Source organism: Mesocricetus auratus, unplaced genomic scaffold (assembly GCF_017639785.1).
Source record: "Mesocricetus auratus isolate SY011 unplaced genomic scaffold, BCM_Maur_2.0 Super-Scaffold_4256, whole genome shotgun sequence".
NCBI lineage: Eukaryota > Metazoa > Chordata > Mammalia > Rodentia > Cricetidae > Mesocricetus > Mesocricetus auratus.
The window spans coordinates 4691204-4702490 of NW_024429182.1; the positions used below are offsets into that span (position 1 = coordinate 4691204).

General features: G+C 44.1%; 1 protein-coding gene across 1 annotated transcript in view; it reads right to left on the reverse strand.

Annotated features, from left to right (window-relative positions):
• The window catches only part of Nhlrc2 (NHL repeat containing 2), a 43938-nt gene extending 32767 nt beyond the window's left edge, over positions 1–11171 (reverse strand). The window contains exons 1-2 of the mRNA XM_040742388.1: positions 10897–11171; positions 7316–7468 (exon numbers count right to left, since the gene is read on the reverse strand). Coding sequence (XP_040598322.1) covers positions 7316–7468; positions 10897–11074 — 331 coding nt within the window. The 5' untranslated portion in view covers positions 11075–11171. The remainder of the gene's footprint in view (positions 1–7315; positions 7469–10896) is intronic.
• Between the last annotated feature and the right edge of the window lie 116 nt (positions 11172–11287).

The following is an 11287-nucleotide window of genomic DNA, read 5'->3' on the forward strand; positions in this document are numbered from 1 at the left end:
TTATCCCAGACTCTTCCTCCCTAGACCGTTACATTGACCATTGTTTCTCAGCCAACAGAACCCATACTTAAGGGTGATGCCACATCAACTTCATTTATAGCTTGGCAACCTCTATGCTACCTGTATGACAGAGACGAGACCACAGCAGATCCTCCCCAGGCCCTTAAGGTATAGAACCCATCTTTATGGAAGAGGTCACATGTACTTTGAAGAGTTTCAATGTGGTCATTCCTTAAACCTTATTGTGCACATAGGATTGAGTTAACTGTTACCAGGAAACTTCTCAAAAATTGCACTGTACGTATATGTCTAAAATAAACTGCCCAGTGTCAGCCTCTAGGAGTCTGATCCAACACCAGCTAAGCAGGTCATACTGAATGGGATTGCTTTCTCCCTGGTGTTTGCGGAGACCCCCACTCATCTGTCGCAAGCACAGGGTTATCTCCCTCAGAGTCAGACTGAGTTCCTTAAAGTACAAATATGACAGTTACCATCGGGCAGAAAATCCTTCACTGTTCTTGGTGTGAAGATCAAACATCATTCCAGAAACTTCTCTATCATTTGATCCTCTCAAGGTGTTGTAGCAACCTGACCTTCTTTGTGTTCCTTAGGAACATCACTACAGTATCCCTCCTTTCCATCTTCCCATGGTTCTGGTTAACGGAAATCAACCAGAGTCTAAAACTATTGAGCAGGAAACCAGAGAAGTCAATAATTCATGTAATCCCAGGCCCACTTTACCGGACCTGGTGTCTAAAATCCCTTTTCAAGGTATCCATGTTGAATCCACTACCCACATTAGTCATTCAGTTGCTGTACTAGTTCTGTGTTCGAGTAACCAACGTTGTACATAATTCTGGCTCTAGCCGGGCGGTGGTGGCGCACGCCTTTAATCCCAGCACTTGGGAGGCAGAGGCAGGCAGATCTCTGTGAGTTCAAGGCTGGGCTGGACCGATAGCCTCCAAAACAATACAGAGAAACCCTGTCTCGAAAAACCAAAAAAAAAAAAATAATAATAATAATAATTCTGGCTCTAAAGCTCAGGAACAATATGCTAGTAATTCATGTTTATCAATGAAGAGGCCATACACTGTTCCAGTGAAAAGGTGAGAGACTGTGACTTAAGGAATGAAAATAAAATTTACAGTAAGAATGCATATTTATTCATCATCATGAAGACAGAAAAAGAAACCTGTGCTAGTCTTGCTACTATATCTAAAACTTTCAATGTTACTGAAGGCCACAGTCTGATAAGGGGCCTCAAAGGCATTATAGGTAGTAAGCAGCACCTATGGGGCCTTGGGCACATGTCTCACAGATTGGGGCACTAAGTGTGTAAAAGGAAGAATAAAGATGACTCTGTGTGTGTGCGTATATATCAAATAGTCCAAATTGGATGACTATCCTGTCTGTTCATACACAGGCAACAGTCATATCTATTCTCATTTTTAGTATTAAGAATCTTAAAATATACAGATATTTTTTAAACTAGTTCGCTTTTTCTATTACCTAAGTCATAAAAGTAAGGAGTAAAACATGGAAGGAAAGAACAAGGGAAGAAAGCAGAGAGGAGTGAGAAGGCTGGAAGAGAGGGACAAAAGGAGGGCATCTTCCTTCCCAACATCAGCAACAAAGTAACTTCTAAACAAATCACGTAAAAACCCGAAAGGAAAGTGCGGTGGTTTGAACGAGAATGGTCCCTAGGCTCAAACATGTGAACACATAGTCACCAGGAATGAAACTGTCTGGGAAGGATTAGGAGGCGGGGTCTTGTTGGAGGGGTGTGTCACTCCAGGACTGATGTCTGTCTCTGCCTGTTGCCTACAGATCAAGATGTAAATCTCTTAGCTACTGCTCCAGCACAGTCTGTCTGTTTCCTGCCATGGTGATCATGGACTAAAGCCTCTAAAGCTGTAACGAGCCCCCACCAATTCTTTCTTTTATGAGTGGCCCTGGTCATGGTATTTCTTCTCAGCAATAGAACAGTAACTAAGATGGAAAGACAGGCACATGCAGATTCAACTGTATACACTACAACAGAAAGAATAATCTAGTCAATTACAAGAAATGAAAATATTTGAGGCTTTTTAAAGACATTAAAAAAAAAAACCTGCAGCCCAAATGACAAGCAGAACTTTCTTACATAAAAGGAGAGAAAACCATCCCAGGCACAGGGACAGTACAAACAATCAAGAGGGGCCAGAGACGAATCAATTGGCAGTGCTGCTGTTCAGGCAGAAGGTCTGGATTCAGATCCCTAGCAGTCAAGCACAAGGAGGGGCAGAGGCTGTAATCCCAGCCTGGAGATGGAGGTGGGCAGACCAGGGCCTGGTGGCCGGCCAGTCCAGCCAATCCATGAGCGCCAGCTGCAATGAGAACCCTGTCTCCAAAGTGAGAGAGGCTGAGGAAGAAACCTGAGGTCACCTCTGGCCTCCGCAGCACACAAACCAAGGGCACAGCCCACTGCCCACAACAACACCACAGATGACCTGGGGCAAAGCTAGGGAGGCTGAGAGAAAGGGAGGAGGAGGCGACTGTGGGCAGAAGGCACTGGGCATTAGGTGTTTATACGAAAAGCAGTGGCAACATTGAAATCAAAGCCACTAAAGACCACATTGAAGCAGAGATCAGAAGCAAAACACCAAGACAAAAAAAAAAAAAATAGTCATTAGGCTCTTAGACTAAACCACTGAAAATGTGCCATAAAATGACCAATATTTAAGAACACAGAATGAAGCCTATTGGTGGTGGCGCATGCCTTTAATCCCAGTACTCGGGAGACAGAGGCTCCCAGTGAGTTCAAGACCACCCTAGTCAACAAAGCAAGTTCCAGGACAGGCTCCAAAGCTACAGAGAAACCATCTTGAAAAACAAAACAAAGCAAAAGACCCTTGTGCTTAGAAACTCCTTGTAGCAAGCAGAAACCACACGCGCACATACTAATTTAACATAAACATGTGATAAGAAGTTACTCTGAACTAATGACCTCAGGGCACAGTTACATCCTTAAGATGTTTAAGTGACTCACTACAAGCAAGCACACGTTTTCCTTTACATGAGCTGCCATGGTCATGGTGTCTCTTTACAGCAATAGAAACCTAACTAAGATGCTCAGCTTCCCAAGGGCTGGCATTACAGGCATGCACTCCCTGTGCAGTCATTTTGTGTTTTATAGGTTTATTTTCTATAACGTTTACTGCCTTAACCATTTTTTAAGAGTGATATTGAGTACTAAGGACATTCATACTGTTGACAACAAACTACCTCCAACCACCACCCATCTCTGAACTCTTCATCTTACAAAACCGAAAATGCTAGGCACAAATCCGAGGCCAGCCTGAGCTAGATAGTGAGGTTCTAGACCAGCCTGGGCTGGCGAAGGATGAGACCCTGTCTCAGATAAACACTCTGAAATGTACTCGTTGCACACAAGTCCACCATTTTTCTTCCCATCTCTGTGATTCTGATTATTCTGGAGACTTCACGTGAGCAGAATCTTTCCCTCTCACTTACTCATTCACTCTTGTTCTCTCTCTCTCTCTCTCTCTCTCTCTCTCTCTCTCTCTCTCTCTCTCTCTCTCTCTCTCTCTCTCTCTCTTCTCTCTGTGTGTGTGTGTGTAAGGGGGAGAGAGAGACAGAAACAGAGAGACTGGTTTGCTTTACTTAGCATGATGTCATATATTCAAGGGTCCTCTCCAAGTTGTCAGAATTTCCTTCCTTCTTGAGGTTGACTGGTAGAACTCTGAGGGAATGTCCAATTTTACCTTTCATTCATCCTGCAGGAAACAGTTTGGCTGGTACTGTGTCTTGGCTGCATTGACTAAAGTTGGTAGATACAGGTCCATTGGAGTTTCTATGTCTTCACAGTTTTATCACGGGCACACAATAATATATGATCTTATGGAATGGACTGTAATAGTTTCATCTGCATTTCTGGTTTTAGTAATATAGAAATCAATTTTTCACTTCTATTATTTTCCTATTATCTAATTCTGTTTCTGCTTAAACCTTCACTGTTTTGTTCCTTCTGCTAATTTCATGGAAGTTAGTTCTTTTTTTCTAGTTCTTTATGCTGTTAAGTTTGGCTGGTATGTTTTTTTTAAATGTGTTTATAAGTTTAATAAAATGCCATAATTTTTTGCTCATTTCTAAGTATTTTCTAATTTCCTTTTTGCTCTGTTGGGTGTTTAAAGATGTGTTTAATTAAAAAACAAAACAAAACAATCCATCATCCCAGCTTTCCTTCTATTGATTTCTAACTTTAATTGATAACAGAAAAGATGCCTCACATATTATCTTTTAAAACCTACTGAAAAACTGTGACCTGATATATAATCTGGCCCATGTGCATCCCTACGGTGCTAGGTGTTGTATAGGTTGTAGATCTAACTAGTCTACTGTATCCTCCCACTCATTTATTTCCTTACTGCTGTCTGGATGTTGTATTCACTATTGAGAATGGGCACTGAATTCTTCAATCACTACCACACAACTGTCTGTTTCTCCCCTCAAATCTGTCAATAACGTTCAGAGGAATTTTTATTATAGTATTTGTCTACTAAGTCTTGCAGAAATCAAGCTACAACATCATTGTTACAATAATGTACTTTTTATAATTACCATGTGTTTACTTACACCTGTTTCTTTTCGAAATAGTATCTTCAAAATTGTATGCTGCCTCTAGTGAAGGCCTCTCAACTGTGCCTGTGGGGTTGATGTTTTCCTTTCTCTTCCACTTGAGAGGCATAACGTGCAGTTGCAAAATGTTGCTCAGCTGTCTTTCTCTCTAGGTCTTCAGCGTCTAGTTTCATCAAAGCCAACAACCTGGAGACTGCCAGCTCCAAGCTCTCTCAACATGATGGACTGTTTCTCTTCTGCTGCTGAGTTCTCTGTCCTCTCAGCACTCGGACTCTGGTCTTGGTGTGGGTCTCTTTGAGTCCATTCTACTTAAGAGTTCTTGGATATTTGTATTAATGTCCTTCATTAAATTGGGGCAGTTTTTGTCCATTCCTTCTTTAAAAGTCCCTACTACAGAACATACAATCTACTTGATGACGCTCCACACGTCCTTGAAGCTCCAGTCCTTTCAAACACTTATAAAATCCTCGGCCAATTCTGCTGTTTGGCTTTGAGCTCTGTCTCCAGTCGCTCATTTCAGCTGGTGCAGTCTTCAGTCCAGGTTCTTCTATCTCTTTACTGTCCTCCCTTTCCTCAGGTGCCGCTTTACCTTCTCTAATTTTCTGCTGTCCTATAAGCATTTTTAGCATTTGTCTTAGAGACCCGTCATTCGGTCTTTTAAAGGGACAGTTTCTGTGGTTTATGTTTTCTTTGAATTGGTCACTCTTCTTTGTCTTTTTGGATTAGTTTTTAATTGTCTTGTGACATTTGCTGAAAATATACAGCAGTTCTGCCTTCAATAAAGAGCTCTACCCTAGACAGATTCTGTCTGTACAACCATCTATGCTAGAACATTTCTGTTGCTTCTTACTCCTCCATCTTCCTACAATTCTTTCTACTTACAAAGCATTTCACTTTTTAAAGGTTTATTAATATATACACGTGCTATAAAAAACAGAACATTTCCACATTAACAGACCAAGGACACAGTACTGGCTACTCTTCCAGAGAGGAGGTCACTGAATCTTCTCTGGGCATGGTGTCAACCAATTAAGGTAACTACATGGTCATTTAGGGGTGACCTTATATAAGGAAAAGGTCAACATACAGATTCTTAACATAGTAGTGTTGTTCTAAAATAAAAACAAACAAACAAATAAAAACAACCGATGACATTACCATATCCTCAATGGAAGGAGACAGTCTGAATTATTAGGAAGGCCCTAAAAAGTACTTCACAATATGGCCTTAACCTTCTTTTCCTCCTAGATTAACTTATTTATTTTATGTATGAGTCCTCTGCATCAGAATCCATTAGAAATGGTGGTGAGCCACCATGTAGTTGCTGGGAACTGAGCTCAAGACCTCTGGAAGAGCAGTCGGTGCTTTTAACCAGTGAGCGGCCTCTCTAGCCCTTGTCTCTTTTTATTTTCACCACAAGCCCAGCCACACTGAACCTGTTCCGAGGCGAGGAATCCTACTTTTTCTAGCATCAATGCTTGTTACCCTGATGCTTTCTCAGCCAGGCATACCCTCCTGCCCATTTTCAATTTCACATGCACCACGGCTTAAAGCTCAGACTTTTAGAGTTTTATATACATTAATTTTATAAAATAATTGATTTTGCCACCTTACTGCTTCTTATTCAGATTTGCTACTCATTTCCTAAAGACATTCATCAAGCAAGCTCAATAAATGTGCTGGCTGGAATATGACTACCTAGGGCATAATAAAGCACAGCTCTTAAGTCTATACACAACAAATTTTGATGATTCAGCCATCTGCAAACCTTTTGGTCAGTCTTTATTTGTATTTCAGATTTTGTCAGCAGTCTTGCTCGACTGTGCTCCACGACATTTGGCATTTGTATGCCCACAGGGTCTGCCTCAGCATCTGGTCACGGAACCAGCGACACTATCCCTTCCATGTACATGCCAAGCATACTGATGCCTGCAAACTCAACTAAATGAAACCCTCTTATGAATTCTACTCTCATGTTGTTCTGAAAAGACGTCAACAAAAAAAAAAAAATCAAAGCCTGATTATTTTCCAACCTGGACAACAATCTCTAAGTATAATCTTTCCTACCTCCAAAGCTTTAATGCCATAAGAGGATTTCCTAGTGTGCTTTGGAAAACATTAACTGTAACAAATCACTTTTTAATGTTGCAAGGTCAAAGAGAAAGTATCCGCTATATTCTGCACTCCACCGTGGTTCACGTCAGAGCCTAATGACATTCCCTGATGAGGAATGTCAGCCTTTGTATCGTCACACTGAGGAGAGTATAAAATTGGGGCCAGATGTTCCACTTTTTTCACAGGACAAATTTAGTTAAGCCTGGGATAGAAAAAGACTTCTTTAAAATATCTCATCATGCAGAAAGTAAATTAGGCTCAAACCCTCAGACAAAACCTGAATTCTAAATTCTGGTTCCCAATTAAGCAAACCATTATCACTAAGTTTAACCCGTGCTCATGATAAAGCACATGGAAGCCAGGCACAGCCAGGCTAATGGCAGCTGGGAGGCAAATCAGGGGACCTAGAGATGGAGGGCCACAGCCTGGACGACACGGTGAGACCTGATCTTATAAGTAAAAGGCACTGGGAAACAGGGAGTCAGTCCTGCCCACAGATGAGCATCACACCTAAAAGCACCACAGTCCTCCCAAATGTGAGGAACCAATCAAAGGCAGATACCTTTGTCGGAGAATCTGCGCTCCAGGGCGTGGAGATCGGGCAGCACGTGGATACAGTTAATGCAGCAGTACGTGAAGAAGTCGAGGACAACCACTTTTCCACACAGATCCTTGTAAACAGAAAGAGGCTCTTCTGTGTTCAGCCATTCTAACCCTGGAGTTTAAAAGACACAAATTACAACATTAAAGAAAACAAGAAAGGAAACAGGGCAATTTACCTTAACTGTCCATTAAAGTGTGAATCTTTTTTTTCCCCTAAGATGAGTATAAATAGTCAAACACTTTAAGGGATGACAGCATTAGTTAAAGTCTGTGGCATTTGAATTTATTATTCTGTTTCTCCCTGGGCCTCTTTTCTATTAATAAATAAGAGAACATCTTCATGATTTTAACAACATAGGTATGTATGATTTAATGAAATAGATCAACCAGGCAACTAAAATTAAAATCTCAGAGAGGGACAAAGAGGAGGAGGGATGGTAGCAACCTGCAAATATAAAAAACAAACAAACCAAAAAGTACTAGATTGCCTCAGAAATAGTGTAACAGTCTGGGGGAAGTGAGTAACACAATGACACCAAATAAAATAAAAAAAATCTAACTGCACAAATAATTAAGTATAAAAGGGATACTGAGAACAAGGGTCAAGTTTAAACAGCAGACATGGAAAAGATCATGATGGCTGTAAGGGTAAATGTGAAGTGCTTAAAATAATCTTACAAAAGAGAAGTCACCATGCTCTAGAGTTGGATGAACAAACCCTACACACTAAACGAAATATTTTAAATGCAAAGTTAGAAGAAACATTAGCACTGAAGATCATGTTCCCTTCCCTTCAAAGAAAAGCAGGAGCTTAAGATTTGTAGCTTTTTAGTACAGAATTTATAATCAGTTGACACCAACTCAAAGTTTTAACTCTACACTATGAAGATTTTGTTAAATTAAAAGGTATAGGATCCCAGCTGGATGTTGGTGGCACATGCCTTTAATCCCAGCACTTGGGAGGCAGAAGCAGGTGGATCTCTGTGAGTTTGAGCCCAGCCTGGTCTACAAAGTGAGTGCCAGGACAGCCTCCAAAGCTACACGGAGAAACCATGTGTGGAAAATCCAAAAAAAAAAAAAAAAAGTATAGGATCCTTACTCAAGTCATCAAAGAAAACAGGGACACTTATTGCTTATAAGTAAATTTATAAGTAAATAATACGGCTATTAAAGTATTAATTGTACCTCGAAGCAGACAGAAATAGCTTAAAGAAACTAAGAGGCAAAGTTGGATAGGAGACAGACACAGTCGCCCCATCTGTCTGTGGCAGTCACCTCGGATCCTCTCCATGAAGACCTGAACCTTGTCCGTAGACCTCTGCACCTCTACACACCACACTCCTGAAGCAGTTGGAGGGGCAGCGCCAAACTGTGAAGTTGCCCGTTCCTCGTCCACAATTTGACTGTTAAGATCATTCTTTTTTTGTTTTGTTTTGTTTTTACGAGACAGGGTTTCTCTGTATTGTTTTTGAGGCTGTCGGTCCAGCCCAGCTTCGAACTCACAGAGATCCACCTGCCTCTGCTTCCCGAGTGCTGGGATTAAAGGCGTGAGCCACCACCGCCCGGCTTAAGATCATTCTTACTACACCTCCCAGAGCCACAACAAGCGGCTGTTCTTCACAGAGCCCAGAAAAAATTCACCTTTTCACTTAATGCCGGGATGGTTTCCTCTGGGGTATAGCCAATAAACAGCATCTCTATTCCAGAATCTTGGAGCCACAACATTCACAACAATCATCTATCAAGACAAGCACTAATGACTAATGGTGAACGGCTCACACACTATTGAGACATAGACGGGGTTGGTTAGTGTCAGGGACAGAAGGACAACTTACACCCTGGAGAGGACACAGGACAGAAGCACACAGTTCCATCACCCTACTTAGAACGACGTACAACCTAAAACTTAGGGAGAGTTTGTTTCCGGAATTTTCCACTTAATATTTTGAGGCGATTAACTACAGGCCCCTGAAGCCATACATGAATGAGGCTAATGTAGCAAGGAGGACAGCCAATAATGAGAAGCTACAGTGAGTCCACTACAACGAAACTCTAGAAATGATCATCGCAATCAAATGCGTATCTCCGCCAAATACTCTAAAAAGGTTCCAGGGTTCAGTGAACATTTAATCATTGCTTTGGATACGTATTAGTTATGCATCTAATTGATGACACAAAATTGTTAATTAAACATACCAATTAACATGTATTTCACATCCTAAGCACAAGAATTACCACCCAGAAGAGTAGAATTGTTCCACTTTGCAAGTGAAGAAAAAAAAAAAAAACAGACGTGGAGAAATCAAGTGATGTGTGCAAAAAGCTGAGGAAGGAGGAAACAGAGGCTTAGTCTCGGGCTGGCCTGGATCCGCCCGCTGCTATGCTGCAGATGGCAGCTTCTGTAGAATGGGTATGTTTTCCATTGACCAGTGAACGACAATTGCGTTCTTCATTTCTAGTATTATGTCCTTTTTTTAAAAAAATTTAAGTTAGAAACGAGTTTGTCTCAAGTGTCAATCAATCCCAGCTCCCTCTCCCTTCCCTCCTCCCCTGCATTCTGTCCTTAATAATCGGGTTGGGCAGAATATCAAGACTGTATCAAAAACAAAGCCTGATTGTCTTTCTCGTGCGTGTGACTTGAGTAAACTGTTGTCTCCCGAGTCTGACTTGGGTCGCGGAGCTCAAGCATCGTTAATAAAGTAAAGCTACTGTAAAAGCACGCACAGAAACGCTCTCCCAAACTTCCAGAGGCTGCCCTGTAACAGTGTACTTCCCACTCGCTTTACTCCAAAACTTCCAGGAGATCTGTACACTACCTGAACATGTGTATTCGCTACTCTGACGTTTTCCTGACGGGGCTAAGCCTTTCCATCTGAGCTAACACTCAGTATTCTGTGACTCCCGAGTGCCAGAAATACCTGTCCCACTCGATCCGCCCGAAAAAAATGCCTGCACTAAACCCAGAGTAGTAACAAATAGTGAAGGGTGGAGGGAGGGGGCAAGCCCCTCTCCAGCCAAGCGCCAAAGGGCTGGAGAGACATCCAAGGCTGCGGGCAGCGGCGGGACGGAAAGAGGCGCCGGATCCATCCATCCTTGGGGGTTAAGGTGGATGCGTGCACCGGGCCCATTAACCATGCATGGGGTGTCAGTGTCGCGCCGGGGCCCCGCGCCAAGCCCAGAGAGCGACGCCGCCACCCTGCCTCCCCCCTCCCGACCCAGGCACAGGCAGCGCCGCAGCCTTTGGGTCCGACCCCGGCTGCTGCGGGTGTCATCTGCTTTCTCGTGGGTTCCCCCAGCCAGGGGTTCGAACCTGACCCCCTAAAATGAAACTGACCCCCACGCTGTGTCCACAAGCATCGGACCTGAGGTCTGCGCGACGCCGCTCGGGGTCACCGGACGCGCGGGTCGGCGCCCTCGCCTTCCTGTGCCTCGGTTTCCCCACAATTCCGCCAAGCAGGCCCGGAAAGGGCGCCCCCTGCAGGTTGCACCCAGCAGGGAGGAAAAGCAGGGCCCCGGCAGGGCGCTCACTCTCGCACTCACCTTCCGGGAACTCGGGCACCGCCAGGTCCCGCTCCCAGCCGTCCACCTTGCGCAGGTACTGGTAGACCAGCTCGTCCTTCTCCTGCTGGGTGACGGCGTCCAGCAGGGCGTACTCGAGCGACGTCTGCGCGGGCAGCAGGCCCGAGAGGCTCGCCCCGCGCGCTCCGGGGGCCGCCATGCCGGCCGTGCGAGCTCCCGAGGGCTCCGCCGCCCAGGGGCCCCGGGCTCGCTCGCTCGCTCACTCACGCGTCCGTCCGCTCCGCACCTTCCCCTCCCGGCGCCGGCGTCCGCAGGGCCAGCGCTCCCCCGCCCCGCTCGGGCGGAACCAGAGCCAGAACCCCGGGCGCTGCCCACCCCGCCCCTTCCCGGTTCCTCCCCGGGGCCCGCCGCG